Source organism: Hyperolius riggenbachi, chromosome 9 (genome assembly GCF_040937935.1).
Source record: "Hyperolius riggenbachi isolate aHypRig1 chromosome 9, aHypRig1.pri, whole genome shotgun sequence".
Classification (NCBI taxonomy): Eukaryota; Metazoa; Chordata; class Amphibia; order Anura; family Hyperoliidae; genus Hyperolius; species Hyperolius riggenbachi.
In genome coordinates, this window is record NC_090654.1 from 119,344,085 (window position 1) to 119,366,790 (window position 22,706).

Sequence of the window (22,706 nt, forward strand, 5' to 3'; positions counted from 1 at the left end):
CGGCTGCGCAGTCCGCACAGACGCGATTGCACCTGCGCAGCTCTAGGGCCTCCTCCTGCCGCGTCATCAATATGCGTGCATACATCGGACGCATCGGGAGGAGGACCTAGAGCTGCGCAGCCGCAATCGTATCTTTGCAGACTGCGCAGCCGCGGCAATCTGTGGCGGCCATATTGAGGGGGGAATGAGAACCCGACCCGTTTGGAGGGGTCGGGACCCGACCGGGGACGGTATTACTGCGGGTGCCATGGCGGAATGAACGGGGGGCGCAGGTGGCGTCCTCCATGGATCTGGATTATGAAATGGTATTTAACTTTTTTCATACTTGTGGCCTCGTAAGTCCTTTAAAAAAAATAAAAAATAAAATAAATATATATATATATATATATACAGTGGAGGAAATAATTATTTGACCCCTCACTGATTTTGTAAGTTTGTCCAATGACAAAGAAATGAAAAGTCTCAGAACAGTATCATTTTAATGGTAGGTTTATTTTAACAGTGGCAGATAGCACATCAAAAGGAAAATCGAAAAAATAACCTTAAATAAAAGATAGCAACTGATTTGCATTTTATTGAGTGAAATAAGTTTTTGAACCCTCCAACAATAAAAGACTTAATACTTAGTGGAAAAACCATTGTTTGCAAGCACAGAGGTCAAACGTTTCTTGTAATTGATGACCAAGTTTGCACACATTTTAGGAGGAATGTTGGTCCACTCCTCTTTGCAGATCATCTCTAAATCCCTAATGTTTCGAGGCTGTCTCTGTGCAACTCTGAGCTTGAGCTCCCTCCATAGGTTTTCTATTGGATTAAGGTCCGGAGACTGACTAGGCCACTCCATGACCTTAATGTGCTTCTTCTTGAGCCACTCCTTTGTTGCCTTTGCTGTATGTTTTGGGTCATTGTCGTGCTGGAACAACCATCCACGACCCATTTTCAGTTTCCTGGCAGAAGGAAGGAGGTTATCGTTCAGGATTTCACGATACATGGCTCCGTCCATTTTCCCGTTAATGCGATTAAGTTGTCCTGTGCCCTTAGCAGAAAAACACCCCCAAAGCAAAATGTTTCCACCCCCATGCTTGACGGTGGGGACGGTGTTTTGGGGGTCATAGGCAGCATTTTTCTTCCTCCAAACACAGCGAGTTGAGTTAATGCCAAAGAGCTCTATTTTGGTCTCATCAGACCACAGCACCTTCTCCCAGTCACTCACAGAATCATTCAGGTGTTCATTGGCAAACTTCAGACGGGCCTGCACATGTGCCTTCTTGAGCAGGGGGACCTTGCGAGCCCTGCAGGATTTTAATCTATTGCGGTGTAATGTGTTTCCAATGGTTTTCTTGGTGACTGTGGTCCCTAATTTGGCTAATTGAGGTCATTCACTAACTCCTCCCGTGTAGTTCTAGGATGCTTTTTCACCTTTCTCAGAACCATTGACACCCCACGAGGTGAGATCTTGCGTGGAGCCCCAGAGCGAGGTCGATTGATGGTCATTTTGTGCTCCTTCCATTTTCGAACAATCGCACCAACAGTTGTCACCTTCTCTCCCAGCTTCTTGCTAATTGTTTTGTAGCCCATTCCAGCCTTGTGCAGGTCTACAATTTTGTCTCTGACATCCTTGGACAGCTCTTTGGTCTTTACCATGTTGGAGAGTTTGGAGTCTGCTTGATTGATTGATTCTGTAGACAGGTGTCTTTTATACAGGTGACTAGTTAAGACAGGTGTCCTTAATGAGGGTGACTAATTGAGTAGAAGTGTCTAACCACTCTGTGGGAGCCAGAACTCTTAATGGTTGGTAGGGGTTCAAAAACGTATTTCACTCAATGAAATGCAAATCAGTTGCTATCTTTTATTTAAGGTTATTTTTTCGATTTTCCTTTTGATGTGCTATCTGCCACTGTTAAAATAAACCTACCATTGAAATGATACTGTTCTGAGACTTTTCATTTCTTTGTCATTGGACAAACTTACAAAATCAGTGAGGGGGTCAAATAATTATTTCCTCCACTGCATATATATTTTTATTATTTTTATGTGCTGAGTGTGGGAAATAAATGAAAAGAAAAATGACGTGGGGCCCCCCTCCCGAGCCTCTGTAACTCCTTGTCCCCCATGCAGGCTGGGATAGCCAGAATGCGGAGCCCCGGCCGACTGGGGCTTCGCACCCTGAGCTATACCAGCCCGCATGGTCCATGGTATGGGGGCTCCGGGGGAAGGGGGGGGGGCAGCCAAGCCTTCCCCTCCCCCCCCCCCGGAGCCCTTGTCCAATCCATGGACAAGGGGCTCTTCCCCACCTCCGGTGCCCCAGGAGGAGATGGGGGCGATGACTCCCTGGGGGGGGTTCATGGTGGCATCTGGGAGTCCCCTTTAAGAAGGGGACCCCAGATGCCCACCCCCCTCCCAGGAGAAATGAGTATAGGGGTACAGTACCCTTTACCCATTTCCACAAAGGGTTAAATGAAATAAAAACACATCCACGAGAAAAGTATTTTATTATTCTAAATTAACCATAAATACTTACCTGTACCTTTAAAAAAGTTTTCCCACGCCAATATCCATGGTAAACGATCCAACGAACTGTATCCTCTTATGTTGCGATCTTCAATTAAGTTGATTGAAGATCTCCGACGTCCCCCACATAGCAGAGAATGCGTCCTTTTGGACGCATAGCTGCCGGCTCCTGCTGTCTCTCCCCACCTCCTCACCTGTCACTCTCACCTAGCCTGGCACCCATGGGTGCGCTGGGTGCCAGGCTAGGTGAGGGTGACAGGTGCAGGCAGGTGGGGAGAGACAGCAGCGAGCCGGCAGCTTCACGTCCTGCTCAGGACGCATTCTCTGCTATAGTAACAGTTCTTGAATCATCCGGTTCTTTTTAATGAATCGGTTCTTTTTTTATGAATCGGCTCATTTTACTTTGGAACTTTAAAATTGATTTTCTCAAAAAGTATAAGGTCTTTTTGGAAAAATGTTTCCTCTTGTTCCCACTATTCCACTTAACATTCCCAACAATTTTGGTGTTTCTACTATGTAAGGGGACTTTGCTATTAACCGGTAAAGTCGGCGGCCATTAAAGTCCATGGGGCGAATCGAACTTCCGCAAAAGTTCGCCTGGTGCAGGCGAACGCGAACCACCAAAGTTCGCCTGGAACCGTTCGCCGGCGAACCGTTCGCTACACCTCTAGTGCAAACATAATTTTAAACAGAAGATTAAAAGTGTTATCCTAAGAGAAAACTTAGGAGAAAAAGTAATTTGGATCGGGCCCAGTGTGTGTGTGTGTAGTAGGGTAAAATAGTACAGTAGGCATAAATCAATGTAGAAAAAGTAATTTGGATCAGGCCCAGTGTGTGTGTGTGTGTAGTAGGGTAAAATAGTACAGAAGGCGTAAATCAATATGTTACAGCATAATGCTGCTTTGTGAATCAAGTTCATTGTTACTATTGTAATCCAAGGATGCCAGGAAATATAGTCTGGCATCTGTTGTTACTACTACTTTGGGAGTTTTATGGTCACACCTGATTGTCCTGCTTATCAGGTGAAAATAGAGGAAGCAAGCTGTACTGCAGTGACAAGTGAAGTTGTTCATAAAGCAGGTGAAATCTGCCCATTGCTTTGTTTCCATACACTGTTTATATACAGTACATTTATTAATATCCAGGCTGCTAATATAGTTACATAGTTACATAGTTATTTTGGTTGAAAAAAGACATACGTCCATCGAGTTCAACCAGTACAAAGTACAACTCCAGCCCGTCCCCCACATACCCCTGTTGATCCAGAGGAAGGCGAAAAAAACCCTACAAGGCATGGTCCAATTAGCCCCAAAAGGGAAAAATTCCTTCCTGACTCCAGATGGTAATCAGATAAAATCCCTGGATCAACATCACTGGGCATTACCTAGTAATTGTAGCCATGGATGTCTTTCAACGCAAGGAAAGCATCTAAGCCCCCTTTAAATACAGGTATAGAGATTACCTTGTTCAGTTTTGGGTTTATTGATACAAGGTCGACTGGCACACCATGTCAATTCTCCAAGCAAGTTTATTCGCACAGCATGACAATTGTTTCGGGGCCGCAGAGGGTCCCCTTCATCAGATAAAGTGCAGACATATAATGTATTATGAAATTGGATCCAATGAAATTGGATTGATGTTGTCTTCGCATCGAGACTGAGCACCCAGACTACACACGGCAAGGTGTGCCAATCTTAAACCTGAAATTGCACAGTTTTGGGTTTAGTCGGGTTGTAAAATCTAATAAACACCCAAGGCGCACATATCTGCCGACATAGTGTCAAACTGGGCATGTGCCCAGGTCTCCATGCTCCTTCAGGGCCCACAAGTAAGGGGCTGTAGAGATCATACGTTTATTGCCAGTATAGTATGAAAATCTAAGGGCCCACAATATTGTCCATGGCCCCATTTTACATAAAACAATACTGGTTCAAGACTCTGAAAGTTGTGGCTCTAATTGCTGTAGTTTGAAAACATGTATTCAGTTCTTCAAAAGTTTGGTAGAACTAGTGGTGATGTTGCAACAATGCACAGAGATCCAAGTGATTCAAATAGTATTAAAACCAGATGATTGTCACAATTGCTAGGCAACTAGAATTTTTAGGAAGTGGCCAGCAATAGCTATTCCCGATTTTGTCACTGAGGTTTTAATGTAAAATCATTATTGTTGTGCATTGTTTTGTTTTGTTTTATGCTGGGCTTACACGGGTCGTTTTTTTGTTATCAATCGAGCCGTTGATGGCTCGATTGATAATATCTGACGTGTCCGATGATCCGGTGGATCGATTCCACGCTCGATCCCCGCGGGTGGACAATAGCGGAAAACGAGCAGAAGATAAGGAAGCGCCTGCGGGGACGAGCGGGAATCGATCCAGGCGCACACGGGGACGCAGCGGGAGTCGATCCGGCGGCTAATTGAGCAGCAGAAACGGTCCGTGTATGCCCAGCATTACTTTTCTTTGGTTTTGTTTGTACCATATTTTAAACTTATATTATATTTTCTGCAGGAAATAGAATTTGTTGAATTGACCAGTATCCGAGATACACGATTTGGAAAACGTGCCAAAATCCCAAAGGTAAAGTTTTTCTTCTGGAAATCTTTGGTTAATCATTAAGGGTTGTATCTAAAGAAGTTTTTCTTTTTTTGCTATTTTAACAAAAGGCACGTTCCACTTCCTGCATTTATTTTAAAATGACCTCTGGTCCACATCTCACCCACAATCCTTTCTTGACAGCCGTATCTAACTCACTCCTATCTATGCATTCAGGTAGCCATACATGGGCAGATTTTTCCATCAGGTTGGATCAATTTAATCAAATATGTCCCAACTGATTAACATCCGATCGATTCTAGTCATGTTGATCTGTTACAAAGTCATTCAACAACTGCATAGCTTTGTACTACATTGAAAAAAACAAAACTATCACTGCTAAAAACAGCATTCCCAGTAATGTTCTATTAACCACTTTACCCCCGCGCGTACGGATTTCTCCGCCCCTTTTTCCATCCTTTCACCCCCAGGGACGGAGAAATCCGTACTTTGCGCACTCCCGCCGCTGTCCGCGTTCCCGCTCGTAAACACACCGCCCGCCGCTAGTAAACACGCCGCCGCCCGCTCGCCCAGAGATCAACGAACGGGAAAATCCATTCCCGTTCGTTGATCTAAGCCCCGCAATGACCTGCTGCCGCTCGGCTGAGCAGCGCGATCATTGTGAAAAAATAACAAAGTCCCAGCCTCTTTCTACTTCCTGCAAGAGTCCGGAAGGACGCTTGCAGGTAGCATGAAACAAATTGGTAATGTTGCCATCTTGTGGCCAAATAGTAAAACTACACCCTAACCATTTTCTACACACAAATAAACTTGTTTTACACAAAAAATTAACTCCTTACCTCCCACACTCCCCAATTTATTTTTTTTTGTAATTAAAAAAAAAAATAAAAAATTTACAATTAAAAAAAAAAACATAAATAGTTACCTTAGGGACTGAACTTTTTAAATATTTATGTCAAGAGGGTATAACACTGTTACTTTATAAACTATGGGCTTATAATTAGGGATGGACGCAAAACTGAAAAAAATGCACCTTTATTTCCAACTAAAATATTGGCGGCAAACATTGTGATAGGGACATAATTTAAATGGTTTTATAACCGGGATAAATAGGCATATACATTTAATGGGTTTTAATTACAGTAGCATGCATTATTTAAAAACTATAAAGGGCGAAAACTGAAAAATAATAATTTTTTTCCCACATTTTTTCCTATTTTCCCATTAAAACACATTTAGAATAAAATTATTCTTGGCATAATGTCCCACCTAAAGAAAGCCTAATTGGTGGCGAAAAAAACAAGATATAGTTCATTTCATTGCGATAAGTAATGATAAAATTATAGACGAATGAATGGAAGGAGCGCTGAAAGGTGAAAATTGCTCTGGTGGTCAAGGGGTAAAACCCCTCAGTTGGGAAGTGGTTAAATGCAAATAAAAAAAGTTAATCCAATGACAAAGCATCGAATGACATACAGTAAGTGTATGTTTGCTAAACAATGTTTCTCTTTCTAATGTCCAGTGTATATAAGCTGTGTGTTCTAACATCTTGTCAGTATACAGGAACAAACTCTGAAGAAGGCTTATGAACTAAAAACTTACTCCTTTACCGCTAAGTTGGCCAATAAATGATATCTATCATCCTGATTCAAAAATTCTTGTTCGAATTCATGAGATGGAATTTGGTAACCCAAATTCTCCTGCACACCAGAATTCAGCACCCGAAGCAGCAGACAGGGTCATGGGGTCCAGTTTGGAAGGATGAAGCATTGGAGTCACATGAAGTGTGGAGTGAACCACAAGTGAACTCTCCGTGCCCCTGTCCATTGCTTCAGGTGCTGAAGTGTAGTAAACAGGTGAATTGAAGTTTCCAAATTCAATCTCCCAAATATGAACACCAACACTACTTTACAGTAGCAATAGTAACATTACTGTTTCAGGCATGACATATTTACTCTAAACCAGGGGTCCCCAGCCTTTTTGAGCCCGGGGCCCACTGTCCCGACCAAAATTTTCTCCGGGGGCCCCCCCGGGGGAGGGGGGGGGGGGGTTGGAGGGGCATGGCTAGTGGCGGCGGCAGTTACCACAGTATATCAAGTACAGTTAGCCCAGTATAGCTAGTACAGTTAGCCCAGTATAGCTAGTACAGTTAGCCCAGTATAGCAAGTATAGTTAGCCCAGTATAGCAAGTATAGATAGCCCAGTATAGCAAGTATAGTTTGCCCAGTATAGCAAGTATAGTTACCACAGTATAGCAAGTATAGTTACCACAGTATAGCAAGTACAGTTAGCCCAGTGTAGCCAGTAGTTACCACAGTATAGCAAGTACAGTTACCCCAGTATAGCCAGTAGTTACCCCAGTATAGCAAGTACAGTTAGCTCAGTATAGCAAGTACAGTTAGCCCAGTATAGCAAGTACAGTTAGCCCAGTATAGCCAGTAGTTACTCCAGTATAGCAAGTACAGTTAGCCCAGTATAGCAAGTATAGTTAGTGGTGCTCAAATACCCCTTTTTAAAATTCGAGTTTGGTCGAATTCGAATAGTAAATTATTCGAGGTCATTCGAATATTCGAGTCGAATAATTTTTACTATTCGATTCGACCTCGGACTTCGAGCTCACTATTCGAGTCGGTATTCGAGCTAACTATTCGAGCTGACTATTCGAATTGGCCTTAAATAGCTTCCAACACTTGTTTTGAGGGTGAATGATGCAAGAAACCTCTTTTTTTCCAAGTAACAACAGCAAGTGATTATGTGGGGATGTTCCTTTAAAAAAAAATGTGGAAAGAGAAGTTGTGTCCTTAATTTTGTTCAGTAGTGTTACTGTATATACTTGTTCTTCTTCTTCTTTATCTTTCTTCTTCTTCTTCTATATCGTCTTCTTCTATATCGTCTTCTTCTATATCGTCTTCTTCTATATCGTCTTCTTCTATATCTTCTTCTTCTTCTTCTTCTTCTTCTTCTTCTTCTTCTTCTTCTTCTTCTTCTTCTTCTTCTTCTTCTTCATCTTCTCCTTCCTTTTCAATATAGTCTTATTCTTCTTCACGTATTTCTCTTTTCAATTTTTTTTTAAAGAAATGCAGCTATTTTTGAGCGTAACAAATAGCTGGTGGGCGCACGCATGTTGGAAGCGCCATTGTATGTGCTCCCTGGCAGTGGAAACACAAAGACAGCAGGAGGTAAATTCAGCAGCAGGAGGAGGAGGATGAGTGTGTGGCAGCAGGCAGTCAATGAGGCAGGCAGCTCGCCGTGACATAATAGCCCTGGTACCTAGCGGTGATACCAGGGCTGTAAATAAACACAACAGGAGGTCCCAGACAGCGGTCGTGCAGCCCACATTGTGTCCAATACACAACTGGGACAACACAGTTTTCAACCCGGGCACCTCAGAAAAATTAAACCTTTTTTTTTTTTTTATGGTTTTTTGGTTTTTGGTTTTGCAACCAATATAGCTATTGTTTGACGTAATAGCTGGTGGCAGAGTGGCAGCAGAAGGTAAATCATCTGTGTACCCTGGCAGTGGGAAACACAGACAGACAGCAGCAGCAGGAGGAGGAATGGAGGAGTAGGCGAGCAGCTATTGTTTGACGTAATAGCTGGTGGCAGAGTGGCAGCAGAAGGTAAATCATCTGTGTACCCTGGCAGTGGGAAACACAGACAGACAGCAGCAGCAGCAGCAGGAGGAGGTATGGAGGAGCAGTGTGAGTGTGGCAGCAGGTAGGCAGCGTGACATAATAGCCCTGGTACCTAGCGGTGATACCAGGGCTGTAAATAAACACAACAGGAGGTCCCAGACAGCGGTCGTGCAGCCCACATTGTGTCCAATACACAACTGGGACAACACAGTTTTCAACCCGGGCACCTCAGAAAAATTAAACCTTTTTTTTTTTTTTATGGTTTTTTGGTTTTTGGTTTTGCAACCAATATAGCTATTGTTTGACGTAATAGCTGGTGGCAGAGTGGCAGCAGAAGGTAAATCATCTGTGTACCCTGGCAGTGGGAAACACAGACAGACAGCAGCAGCAGGAGGAGGAATGGAGGAGTAGGCGAGCAGCTATTGTTTGACGTAATAGCTGGTGGCAGAGTGGCAGCAGAAGGTAAATCATCTGTGTACCCTGGCAGTGGGAAACACAGACAGACAGCAGCAGCAGCAGCAGGAGGAGGTATGGAGGAGCAGTGTGAGTGTGGCAGCAGGTAGGCAGCGTGACATAATAGCCCTGGTACCTAGCGGTGATACCAGGGCTGTAAATAAACACAACAGGAGGTCCCAGACAGCGGTCGTGCAGCCCACATTGTGTCCAATACACAACTGGGACAACACAGTTTTCAACCCGGGCACCTCAGAAAAATTAAACCTTTTTTTTTTTTTTATGGTTTTTTGGTTTTTGGTTTTGCAACCAATATAGCTATTGTTTGATGTAATAGCTGGTGGCAGAGTGGCAGCAGAAGGTAAATCATCTGTGTACCCTGGCAGTGGGAAACACAGACAGACAGCAGCAGCAGGAGGAGGAATGGAGGAGTAGGCGAGCAGCTATTGTTTGACGTAATAGCTGGTGGCAGAGTGGCACCAGAAGGTAAATCATCTGTGTACCCTGGCAGTGGGAAACACAGACAGACAGCAGCAGCAGCAGCAGGAGGAGGTATGGAGGAGCAGTGTGAGTGTGGCAGCAGGTAGGCAGCGTGACATAATAGCCCTGGTACCTAGCGGTGATACCAGGGCTGTAAATAAACACAACAGGAGGTCCCAGACAGCGGTCGTGCAGCCCACATTGTGTCCAATACACAACTGGGACAACACAGTTTTCAACCCGGGCACCTCAGAAAAATTAAACCTTTTTTTTTTTTTATGGTTTTTTGGTTTTTGGTTTTGCAACCAATATAGCTATTGTTTGACGTAATAGCTGGTGGCAGAGTGGCAGCAGAAGGTAAATCATCTGTGTACCCTGGCAGTGGGAAACACAGACAGACAGCAGCAGCAGGAGGAGGAATGGAGGAGTAGGCGAGCAGCTATTGTTTGACGTAATAGCTGGTGGCAGAGTGGCAGCAGAAGGTAAATCATCTGTGTACCCTGGCAGTGGGAAACACAGACAGACAGCAGCAGCAGCAGCAGGAGGAGGTATGGAGGAGCAGTGTGAGTGTGGCAGCAGGTAGGCAGCGTGACATAATAGCCCTGGTACCTAGCGGTGATACCAGGGCTGTAAATAAACACAACAGGAGGTCCCAGACAGCGGTCATGCAGCCCACATTGTGTCCAATACACAACTGGGACAACACAGTTTTCAACCCGGGCACCTCAGAAAAATTAAACCTTTTTTTTTTTTTTATGGTTTTTTGGTTTTGGTTTTGCAACCAATATAGCTATTGTTTGATGTAATAGCTGGTGGCAGAGTGGCAGCAGAAGGTAAATCATCTGTGTACCCTGGCAGTGGGAAACACAGACAGACAGCAGCAGCAGGAGGAGGAATGGAGGAGTAGGCGAGCAGCTATTGTTTGACGTAATAGCTGGTGGCAGAGTGGCAGCAGAAGGTAAATCATCTGTGTACCCTGGCAGTGGGAAACACAGACAGACAGCAGCAGCAGCAGCAGGAGGAGGTATGGAGGAGCAGTGTGAGTGTGGCAGCAGGTAGGCAGCGTGACATAATAGCCCTGGTACCTAGCGGTGATACCAGGGCTGTAAATAAACACAACAGGAGGTCCCAGACAGCGGTCGTGCAGCCCACATTGTGTCCAATACACAACTGGGACAACACAGTTTTCAACCCGGGCACCTCAGAAAAATTAAACCTTTTTTTTTTTTTTATGGTTTTTTGGTTTTTGGTTTTGCAACCAATATAGCTATTGTTTGACGTAATAGCTGGTGGCAGAGTGGCAGCAGAAGGTAAATCATCTGTGTACCCTGGCAGTGGGAAACACAGACAGACAGCAGCAGCAGGAGGAGGAATGGAGGAGTAGGCGAGCAGCTATTGTTTGACGTAATAGCTGGTGGCAGAGTGGCAGCAGAAGGTAAATCATCTGTGTACCCTGGCAGTGGGAAACACAGACAGACAGCAGCAGCAGCAGCAGGAGGAGGTATGGAGGAGCAGTGTGAGTGTGGCAGCAGGTAGGCAGCGTGACATAATAGCCCTGGTACCTAGCGGTGATACCAGGGCTGTAAATAAACACAACAGGAGGTCCCAGACAGCGGTCGTGCAGCCCACATTGTGTCCAATACACAACTGGGACAACACAGTTTTCAACCCGGGCACCTCAGAAAAATTAAACCTTTTTTTTTTTTTTAATGGTTTGTTTGGTTTTGGTTTTGCAACCAATATAGCTATTGTTTGACGTAATAGCTGGTGGCAGAGTGGCAGCAGAAGGTAAATCATCTGTGTACCCTGGCAGTGGGAAACACAGACAGACAGCAGAAGGGCAGTACACAGCAGCCCACTGTAGGTGTAAAATGTGTGGCTGCAGGCGACGTAATAGTCAAAGTGAACCAGGCTGGCTTAGTGAGCAGGAGCCAGGAGGTGGTAAAGGGTGGTAAGGCACATTAACGATGGTTCCGGCAGCCAGTTCATGTCCCCCTCTCGCCGACAACAGGGGCCAGGAACTCGCCTTCCACCCACGCCTGGTTCATCTTGAGAAACGTCAGTCTGTCCACAGACTTGTGAGACAGACGTGAGCGTTTCTCGGTGACCACGCCACCAGCTGCACTGAAGCAGCGCTCGGACAGCACGCTGGAAGGGGGGCAGGACAGCACTTCCAGGGCGTACTGCGCCAGCTCGCTCCAGATCTCCATGCGCTTGACCCAATACTCCATGGGATCAACAGGGGCATCGCTGTCAAGCCCGCTGTACGTCCCCATGTAGTCAGCCACCATGCGGGTCAGGCGCTGGCTGTGACCGGAGGAGGATGCTGCTGCATGCATCTCCTCTCTAGTCACTGCTGCCGGAGCCTCTACAGTCCTGTAGAGCTCGTGGCTGAGAGACAGCAGGTCTGTGGGGAGCTTGCTGCTGCTGGATGCAGGCACCTGCTGCTGCCTCTGTGCTGGCTGCTGGACAGTGGGGGTGGAAGGCTGGGGGAAGGCTTCCTCCAAGCGCTCAACAAGGGCCTGCTGCAAGCTCCTTATTTGTTGTGCTGGGTCTCCTCCTGCAGGCGGCAGGAACTGGCTCAACTTCCCCTTGAGGCGTGGGTCCAACATCATGCTGATCCAGATGTCCTCCCTCTGCTTCATCTGGATCACCCTGGGGTCCCTGCGCAGGCACGTCAGCATGTGCGCTGCCATTGGGAAGAGGCGGGCCACGTCTGCTGGCACATCGACGTCAGTGCTGTCCTCATCCTCCTCCTCTGCCGCCTCATCCTCTCTCCACCCCCGCACCAACTCAGCTGCGCTGTGCTGATCCCCCTCATCAGCAGCCAGGTCAGGGACCTCCACCAAGTCCTCCTCCTCCTCCCCCTCAGAGGTGGACTGCGCAGCTGGTTGCCGCTCCTGCTGGTCCAAGGCTGCCGCTCCCTGTTCCAGCAAAGCATCGAGGGCCCTGTTCAGCAGAGAAACCAGGGGCACCCACTCGCAGACCATAGCATGGTCCCTGCTCACCATGTTTGTGGCCTGCAGGAAGGGAGCCAGCACTAAGCACACCTGCTGCATGTGCCTCCAGTCATCATCGGGGACGATGGACGGGAAGTTGCTGGTCTTGTCCCTTCTCAGAGCTGCGGAAACAGTGGCCAGGGCAAGGTACTGTTTGACAGCGTGCCTCTGTTCAACCAGACGCTCCAACATCGCCAGGGTGGAGTTCCAGCGAGTCGGAACGTCAAGGATCAGCCGATGGCGTGGCAGATCCAGCTCCTTTTGCACGTCTTCCAGGCTCGCACAGGCTGCAGCCGAGCGCCGGAAGTGACGCACAACATTCCTTGCCGTTTCCAGCAGTTCGCCCATCCCCTGGTAGGTGCGCAGGAACTTCTGCACCACCAGGTTCAGCACGTGGGCAAGACAGGGGATGTGGGTCAGGTTTCCCCTGTGTATTGCGGCAACCAGATTGGCCCCATTGTCGGCCACCACCTCTCCGACTCTGAGGCCTCTGGGGGTCAGCCAAATCCTCTCCTGCTCCTGGAGTTTGGCCAACACATGGGTTGCCGTCAGCTTGGTCTTCCCAAGGCTGACCAAGTGCAGCAGCGCTTGGCAGTGGCGGGCCTTCACGCTGCTGCTGAGGCGGGGGGTTTGGCCAGGTGTGCCGGAGGATGGCAGAGGATCGGAGGAACCTGCTGCAGTTCCCCTGACCCTGCGGGGTGGCACCACCCACTGTGTTGCTGCTGCTGCTGTGCCCGCTGCTGCTCTCCCATCCTCACCCCCTTCCACCAAGCTGACCCAGTGGACAGTGAAGGACAGGTAGCGGCCTGTCCCGAAGCGGCTGCTCCAGGAGTCCATGGTGACGTGGACCCTTTCACCAACCGCGTGCTCCAGCCCTCGCTCCACATTGGCCATCACAAAGCGGTGCAGTGCAGGAATGGCCTTGCGGGAGAAAAAGTGTCTGCTGGGGAGCTGCCAGTCTGGGGCTGCGCAAGCAAGCAGCGCACGAATGTCGCTCCCCTCCTGCACGAGCGTGTACGGCAGGAGTTGGGAGCACATGGCCCGTGCCAGCAAGCCGTTCAGCTGCCGCACGCGACGGCTGCTGGGAGGCAGAGCCCTAACCACCCCCTGGAAGGACTCGCTCAAAAGGCTCTGGCGTGGCCTTTTGCTGACACGGGAATCAGCAGACACAGCAGAGGAGGCCACTGAGGACTGGCTGCCAGAACAGGCCTCAGTGTCGGCGGCAGGAGTTGCAGAGGGGGGAGGAGCAGTGCGTTTCCGCACTCCTGCTGGTGCTGCTGGAGGAGCAGGAGGGCGGGTGGCTGCTGTTGCTGCTGCTGCTGCTGAAGGCTGTGCAGTGATGGGTGTGGTGCCACTGCCAGCACCAGATGCCTTCAGCCTCTGGAACTCCTCATGCTGGTGGAAATGTTTAGCCGCAAGGTGGTTGATGAGCGAGCTGGTGCTGAACTTTAAGGGGTCTGCACCTCTGCTCAACTTCCGCTGACAGTGGTTGCAAGTGGCGTACTTGCTGTACACAGTGGGCATGGTGAAAAAGCGCCAGATTGGTGACAGAAACATCCCCCTACGGCATGGAAGCGCTGCTGCCTGTCTCCCTGTGGTGGTTGGGGGGGGGGCTTGGGTGCGGCTGGTGGTGGTACTGGCTGATGCTGCTGCTGCTGAGCCTGAGACACCAGCAGGGTGTGGGACGCTGCCAATGCTTGCAATGATGCGCCTCCTTGCAAGGCCCACAAGCGCATCCTCCTCCTCCTCCTCAGAGCTGCTGAGGACGACATCCCCTGGAGGTGGTGGCACCCAGTCTCTGTCTGTCACCGGGTCATCATCATCCTCCCCCTCCTGAAACATGTCCTGCTGGGATGAGGACCCCCCAAACTCCTCTCCTGATGCATGGATGGGCTGCTTGACTGTCGCCACAGTCTTGCTGTCCAATCCCTCATCCCCCAAAGTGCCCATCAGCATCTCCTCCTCAAGATCGCCAACAACAGCAGACAATTTACTCATGATGCCTGGGGTCAAAAGACTGCTGAATGACAGGTCGGCGAGTGACGGTGAACTGGCCTCCTCCCCAGACCCTGCTGGGCGGCTGCTGCGAACAGGGGTGGTGGTGGTGGTGAGGGTGGAGGCCTCGGATGCAGAGCTGATGGCGGGCTGCTCATCCTCCGTCATGAGTTGCACCACAGTGTCTGCATCCTTTTCCTCAATGGGACGTTTCCGACCCGGCTGGAGGAAAATGGGAGCAGGTGCTACACGCTGCTGCTGCTGTGTCTCTGCAGCGTGAGTTGCAGATGCTCCTGCTGGGCGGCGCCCAAGGCGTCCACGGCCAGTGGCTATGGGAGGAATGTTAGCCACTGACGCTGCTGCTGCGGAACTGTGCATGGTGGCGCGCCCGCGGCCGCGGCTTGCCACAATGCTGCTCCCTCTCCTCCTGATTCCCTTGCTGCCCTTCCCCTTGCCCAAACCGCGCTGGCTGCCACTTCCAGACATCTTCAATGTTTTGGGCGTATAGACAAAAGTTTTTTAAAAGGGCGGGTGAAAAGTGGGGTACTTTAATGGAGTGGGTTGGTTGGTGAGGTGACTGAGTGAGTGTCCCCTAGTACAGTAAGTAAGTAGTAACAGTCAGGAAGTACAACTAGCAGTTACAATAATCAGTAGTAATCACAAGTAAATTTAGTGTGTGTACACTCAGACAGTGAGTGCCCGCACGCAGGAGCTAGTAGCCTATGAACACAGTGACTGAGTGTCCTAGACTCCTAGTACAGTAAAAGTAAGTAGTAACAGTAAGTAGAACTAACTAATTACAATAATCAATCAGCGATCAGAAGGAAATGGAGTGTGGGTGGTGTGTGTACACTCAGACAGTGAGTGACCGCACGCAGGAGCTAGTAGCCTATGAACACACAGTGACTGAGTGTCCTAGACTCCTAGTACAGTAAGAGTAAGTAGTAACAGTAAGTAGAACTAACTAATAATCAATCAGCGATCAGAAGGAAATGGAGTGTGGGTGGTGTGTGTACACTCAGACAGTGAGTGCCCGCACGCAGGAGCTAGTAGCCTATGAACACAGTGACTGAGTGTCCTAGACTCCTAGTACAGTAAGAGTAAGTAGTAACAGTAAGTAGAACTAACTAATTACAATAATCAATCAGCGATCAGAAGGAAATGGAGTGTGGGTGGTGTGTGTACACTCAGACAGTGAGTGACCGCACGCAGGAGCTAGTAGCCTATGAACACACAGTGACTGAGTGTCCTAGACTCCTAGTACAGTAAGAGTAAGTAGTAACAGTAAGTAGAACTAACTAATAATCAATCAGCGATCAGAAGGAAATGGAGTGTGGGTGGTGTGTGTACACTCAGACAGTGAGTGCCCGCACGCAGGAGCTAGTAGCCTATGAACACAGTGACTGAGTGTCCTAGACTCCTAGTACAGTAAGAGTAAGTAGTAACAGTAAGTAGAACTAACTAATTACAATAATCAATCAGCGATCAGAAGGAAATGGAGTGTGGGTGGTGTGTGTACACTCAGACAGTGAGTGACCGCACGCAGGAGCTAGTAGCCTATGAACACACAGTGACTGAGTGTCCTAGACTCCTAGTACAGTAAGAGTAAGTAGTAACAGTAAGTAGAACTAACTAATTACAATAATCAATCAGCGATCAGAAGGAAATGGAGTGTGGGTGGTGTGTGTACACTCAGACAGTGAGTGCCCGCACGCAGGAGCTAGTAGCCTATGAACACAGTGACTGAGTGTCCTAGACTCCTAGTACAGTAAGAGTAAGTAGTAACAGTAAGTAGAACTAACTAATTACAATAATCAATCAGCGATCAGAAGGAAATGGAGTGTGGGTGGTGTGTGTACACTCAGACAGTGAGTGACCGCACGCAGGAGCTAGTAGCCTATGAACACACAGTGACTGAGTGTCCTAGACTCCTAGTACAGTAAGAGTAAGTAGTAACAGTAAGTAGAACTAACTAATTACAATAATCAATCAGCGATCAGAAGGAAATGGAGTGTGGGTGGTGTGTGTACACTCAGACAGTGAGTGCCCGCACGCAGGAGCTAGTAGCCTATGAACACAGTGACTGAGTGTCCTAGACTCCTAGTACAGTAAGAGTAAGTAGTAACAGTAAGTAGAACTAACTAATTACAATAATCAATCAGCGATCAGAAGGAAATGGAGTGTGGGTGGTGTGTGTACACTCAGACAGTGAGTGACCGCACGCAGGAGCTAGTAGCCTATGAACACACAGTGACTGAGTGTCCTAGACTCCTAGTACAGTAAGAGTAAGTAGTAACAGTAAGTAGAACTAACTAATTACAATAATCAATCAGCGATCAGAAGGAAATGGAGTGTGGGTGGTGTGTGTACACTCAGACAGTGAGTGCCCGCACGCAGGAGCTAGTAGCCTATGAACACAGTGACTGAGTGTCCTAGACTCCTAGTACAGTAAGAGTAAGTAGTAACAGTAAGTAGAACTAACTAATTACAATAATCAATCAGCGATCAGAAGGAAATGGAGTGTGGGTGGTGTGTGTACACTCAGACAGTGAGTGACCGCACGCAGGAGCTAGTAGCCTATGAACACACAGTGACTGAGTGTCCTAGACTCCTAGTACAGTAAGAGTAAGTAGTAACAGTAAGTAGAACTAACTAATTACAATAATCAATCAGCGATCAGAAGGAAATGGAGTGTGGGTGGTGTGTGTACACTCAGACAGTGAGTGACCGCACGCAGGAGCTAGTAGCCTATGAACACACAGTGACTGAGTGTCCTAGACTCCTAGTACAGTAAGAGTAAGTAGTAACAGTAAGTAGAACTAACTAATTACAATAATCAATCAGCGATCAGAAGGAAATGGAGTGTGGGTGGTGTGTGTACACTCAGACAGTGAGTGACCGCACGCAGGAGCTAGTAGCCTATGAACACAGTGACTGAGTGTCCTAGACTCCTAGTACAGTAAGAGTAAGTAGTAACAGTAAGTAGAACTAACTAATTACAATAATCAATCAGCGATCAGAAGGAAATGGAGTGTGGGTGGTGTGTGTACACTCAGACAGTGAGTGACCGCACGCAGGAGCTAGTAGCCTATGAACACAGTGACTGAGTGTCCTAGACTCCTAGTACAGTAAGAGTAAGTAGTAACAGTAAGTAGAACTAACTAATTACAATAATCAATCAGCGATCAGAAGGAAATGGAGTGTGGGTGGTGTGTGTACACTCAGACAGTGAGTGACCGCACGCAGGAGCTAGTAGCCTATGAACACACAGTGACTGAGTGTCCTAGACTCCTAGTACAGTAAGAGTAAGTAGTAACAGTAAGTAGAACTAACTAATTACAATAATCAATCAGCGATCAGAAGGAAATGGAGTGTGGGTGGTGTGTGTACACTCAGACAGTGAGTGACCGCACGCAGGAGCTAGTAGCCTATGAACACAGTGACTGAGTGTCCTAGACTCCTAGTACAGTAAGAGTAAGTAGTAACAGTAAGTAGAACTAACTAATTACAATAATCAATCAGCGATCAGAAGGAAATGGAGTGTGGGTGGTGTGTGTACACTCAGACAGTGAGTGACCGCACGCAGGAGCTAGTAGCGTATGAACACAGTGACTGAGTGTCCTAGACTCCTAGTACAGTAAGAGTAAGTAGTAACAGTAAGTAGAACTAACTAATTACAATAATCAATCAGCGATCAGAAGGAAATGGAGTGTGGGTGGTGTGTGTACACTCAGACAGTGAGTGACTGCACGCAGGAGCTAGTAGCCTATGAACACAGTGACTGAGTGTCCTAGACTCCTAGTACAGTAAGAGTAAGTAGTAACAGTAAGTAGAACTAACTAATTACAATAATCAATCAGCGATCAGAAGGAAATGGAGTGTGGGTGGTGTGTGTACACTCAGACAGTGAGTGACCGCACGCAGGAGCTAGTAGCCTATGAACACAGTGACTGTCTGACTGAGTGTCCTAGACTCCTAGTACAGTAAGAGTAAGTAGTAACAGTAAGTACAACTAACTAACAATAATCTATCAGTAATCAGAAGGAAATAGAGTGTGTGTACACACAGACAGTGAGTGAGTGCACACACGCAGGAGCTAGCTAGTAGCCTATAAACAGTGACAGTCAGTGAGTGTCCTACTCCTAGTACAGTATAACTACAATACTATTAGTAAAGGACAGCAGAAATACTGGTATAGATGAGAGAAATAAACAGAGGACAGCTGCCCACAGAGGCAAGGCCCCCCTGAGGCCTAAACCTGTAAGCTTGCAGCAGCTGCCTGCAGTTCTCTAATGTAACACACAAGCTACTAACTAAAATACAATGTCTATCTAACTAACAACAATATAGGTGTATATGGCAGGTGTAGGTGAGCAAAAACGCTAGGTAAATGATCACAATAGAGCACTTGCTAAGCCAAAGCACAAAGGAGCAACTCTCTCTCTGTACAAGTCTCAGGCAAGCATGGAGAAACGGAACATGGCGGCCGCTATTTATAGGGTAGGGGCTGGCCAGGGTCCCCCTCTGTGATTGGCTGCCGTCAGAGGGCCTGGGAGCCCTCTGATTGGCTCTAAGGACATCAATCTGGGCTATGACGCTATTCGAGCTCGGTACCGAGCTCGAATAGCGCCGGGTTGCTCGAATAGCTCGAATAGTGAATGGGCTATTCGAGTGTACTCGGATAGCCCATTCGAATAGCTACAGCTATTCGGAGCTCGAATACCGAGCTCGGATAGCTGAGAAAGAGCTCGAATATTCGAGCTACTCGAATATTCGAGCTCTGCTGAGCACCACTGAGTATAGTTAGCCCAGTATAGCAAGTATAGTTACCCCAGTATAGCTAGTACAGTTACCACAGTATAGCAAGTATAGTTAGCCCAGTATAGCAAGTACAGTTAGCTCAGTATAGCAAGTACAGTTAGCCCAGTATAGCAAGTACAGTTAGCCCCGTATAGCAAGTACAGTTAGCCCAGTATAGCTGCCCCAGTTTCGCCAGTACAGTTAGCCCAGTGTAGCCAGTAGTTACCCCAGCATAGTGCTCCAGTGTAGCTAGGCTAGGTGCCCTCTCCACCCCGCGGCCGCCGCTCCGGTTACCTTATGAGCAGGCGGTCGCTTCCTTCCTTATATTCCCCCAGGCGCTCCTCTCCTCTGTTGCAGCATCTCGTAATACAGCAGCGCTTCCCGCGCGGCTGCTGTAAAGTAGGGAAGGAAGCAGGGCAGCGGCTTCCTGTAGCGGCAATCGCCGTTACCATGGGAACCGCTGCCCCGCCCCCTTCCCTCCTTACAGCAGCCGCAATGGAAGCGCTGCTGTACGAGATAGGAAGGAGAGGGGCTATGGGGTATATAAGGGAGGAAGCGGCCGCCGCTCTTAAGATAACAGAAACGGCAGCCGGGGGGGAGAGAAAGAAAGGCCAGATCCGCCGCGGCCCCCCAGAAATTTGCCCACGGACCACCAGGGGGCCGCGGCCCCCAGGTTGGGGACCTCTGCTCTAAGCAATAGCTTTGCATTTAGCCAGACGCGTATCTGGAGGGATGCAGGCATGACATGTGCCCCAGGCGACCTCCCTCTTCAATCATCAGGGGGGCGCAGTGCTGCTGACAGCATTCCTGAGTCTAAGGGAGTAACAATCATCCAGCAGCCTGCCGGTCTCAGCCTTTGTCTTATATCTACATTAGAGGCTATTGAGAGGTGAGCTCCAAACTTTTCCCACTCTCCCTGATCATGTCTCAGTCCCCTGAGATAGCGGCAGATGCTAGGGGTCTGGAGGTTACAAGATCTATTAATTCTCCTCTCTGTCATTCACACATTCCTCAGCCTTGTCTCAGTGTGCTGTTTACTTACTTTTATTTATGACACTCTCTGCACTTTAACCATTATCCTGCTGGCATCTCTGTGGCCAGATTTAACAACGTCTCTCTTGTACAATGTATCTCAGTTGTTAAAATGCATTATATTTCTAGCTCAGTATCTATCTACTAATATTTAATAGGTTGTCAGCCTTTTATTATGTTATTATCGTCACTGAAAATGTTTCATTGCTTTCATTCATATGAGAGTGGTGGCTGCCATATTTATTTCCTTTTAAACAATACCAGTTGCATGGAAATCCTGCTGATCCTTCTGGTCACTAGGGTCTAAATCACACACCTGAAACATGCATGCAGCTAATCTTGTCAGATGTGTAATAGATATTTGATCTGCTTGCTTGTTTAGGGTCTATGGCTAAGGCAGGGATCACACTTGTTTTTCAGTTTTCAACTCAGCTTTTTCTGCGCACATTTTCTGCACACCAAGTGTGTTTTATATGCAGAAAAATGTGTGCTTTTTTCACAACAGTTAAAAGTAATGTAATTGATACAGAAAACTGACAAAATGAGCAGAATTATCATGCAGAATGTCAGTTTTTTATTCTGTGCAAGAAAAACACATTAAGTGTGAACTAGCCCCTTGATTAACATGAGTTTTCAGTTCTTCTGTGCAGAAAACGCGTATGAAAACAGTCAAGTATGTTCCCTGCCTTAAAGTATTAGAGGCAGAGGATCAGAAGGATAGCCTCATTTATTTCATAGTGACTGTTACATTCTGGTATTTGTGTGTGCGTGTGTGTTCTGAATGCATGATGGGGTTACCCTGTCCAAAAAGGTGAGACCGGATGCTGTTGATTGTAGGTGTGTGTGTGTGTGTGGGGGGGGGCGCAATTTTAGTATTTGCCATGGGCGCTGCCTTGCCTAGATACGCCACTGATGGGGGATAGTTGTTTAGTAGATTAATTATTGTGTTGGCAGATCAATTCCATGATTTTTATGACACATGTCCCATCAGGTATGCTCTGATTAACAGTTGAGAGCTGACTGCTGCATGCTGGGCCTGCAAGGAGGCAGACCTAACAATTAGCTGTTTCTGTTGCTGGCTGTGAGCAGTCTATTTGTTTGAATGGGATACAGAATGCAGCTGCAATAATACTGCCTTGGTGCTAGATCACACACCACCAGTGATTTTTGACACTGAGATTTGAAGGTAAAGTGACATGAAACATTATGAGGTAAACATGCTTGCTTATGTTAAAGAAGCACTATGGCGAAAAATTGTAAAATTTAAAATATGTGCAAACTTATACAAAGTACATTTTTTCCAGAGTAGAATGAGCCATAAATTACTTTTCTCCTATGTTTCTGTCACTTACAGTAGGTAGAAGAAATCTGGCAGCGACAGGTTTTGGACTAGTCCATTTCTTCATGGGGGATTCTCAGGGATTTATTTATTTTCAAAAGAACTTAGTGAATGGCAGTTGCTTCGTCCAACTGCCAAAAAACTGTGTAGCGAACAGGGAAGCTGGCCAGCATCATTGTTTAAATCCTTTTTAGGGAATATCTTTATGAAGAATGAAAGCCTTGCTGAGAATCCCCTATGAAGAGATGGACTAGTCCAAAACCTGTCGCTTCTATCAGATTTCAACTACCTACTGTAAGTGACAGCAACATAGGAGAAAAGTAATTTATGGCTCAGTTTACTCTGGAAAAAACGTACTTCTTGTTTGTCTATGTTTGCACATATTTTAAATGTTACAATTTTTCGCCATAGTACCCCTTTAATTCCTCATCCTAGTAGTTAGAGCCCAGCTGTGTTCCTTTTTCTGACTGAAGGGTTAGGAAACCAGGGCTCTACAGGCAGTTTATCTGCACTTAAAAGAACTTACTAATAAATACTAATTAGAGTTGATAAAATTCTGTAGCTACAAAACACTTCTGACTGCAGAGAACAGATAAAAAAAGAATCAGTAGTTTAAAGGTGACCATACACTTATAGATTTGCAGCAGATTCAACCATCAGATATATTTCTGTCAGATGCCTGTCAAGTCTAATCTAACAGGAATCTATCTGATGTGTGCCACACACTAGGAACAGATTTACAATAGATTGCAGAATTAAATCTATTGGAAATCTATCTAAATGCATTATTGGACCATTAGATGCAATGTAACTCTATGGGCCATTGATCTGCTGCCAGCAGCAGATCAACCTAGATTTTCCATTCTGTCAGATAGATCAAATCAAATTGTTCGAAATCGGCCACAAATTG

At 47.0% G+C, this 22,706-nt stretch overlaps 1 protein-coding gene across 2 annotated transcripts in view; it reads left to right on the forward strand.

Annotated features, from left to right (window-relative positions):
* Window positions 1-22,706, forward strand: part of PLCB2 (phospholipase C beta 2) — a 377,710-nt gene that overhangs the window by 106,496 nt on the left and 248,508 nt on the right. For both annotated transcript variants that reach the window (XM_068253400.1, XM_068253401.1), the window contains exon 3: window positions 5,019-5,087. In XM_068253400.1, coding sequence (XP_068109501.1) covers window positions 5,019-5,087 — 69 coding nt within the window. The remainder of the gene's footprint in view (window positions 1-5,018; window positions 5,088-22,706) is intronic.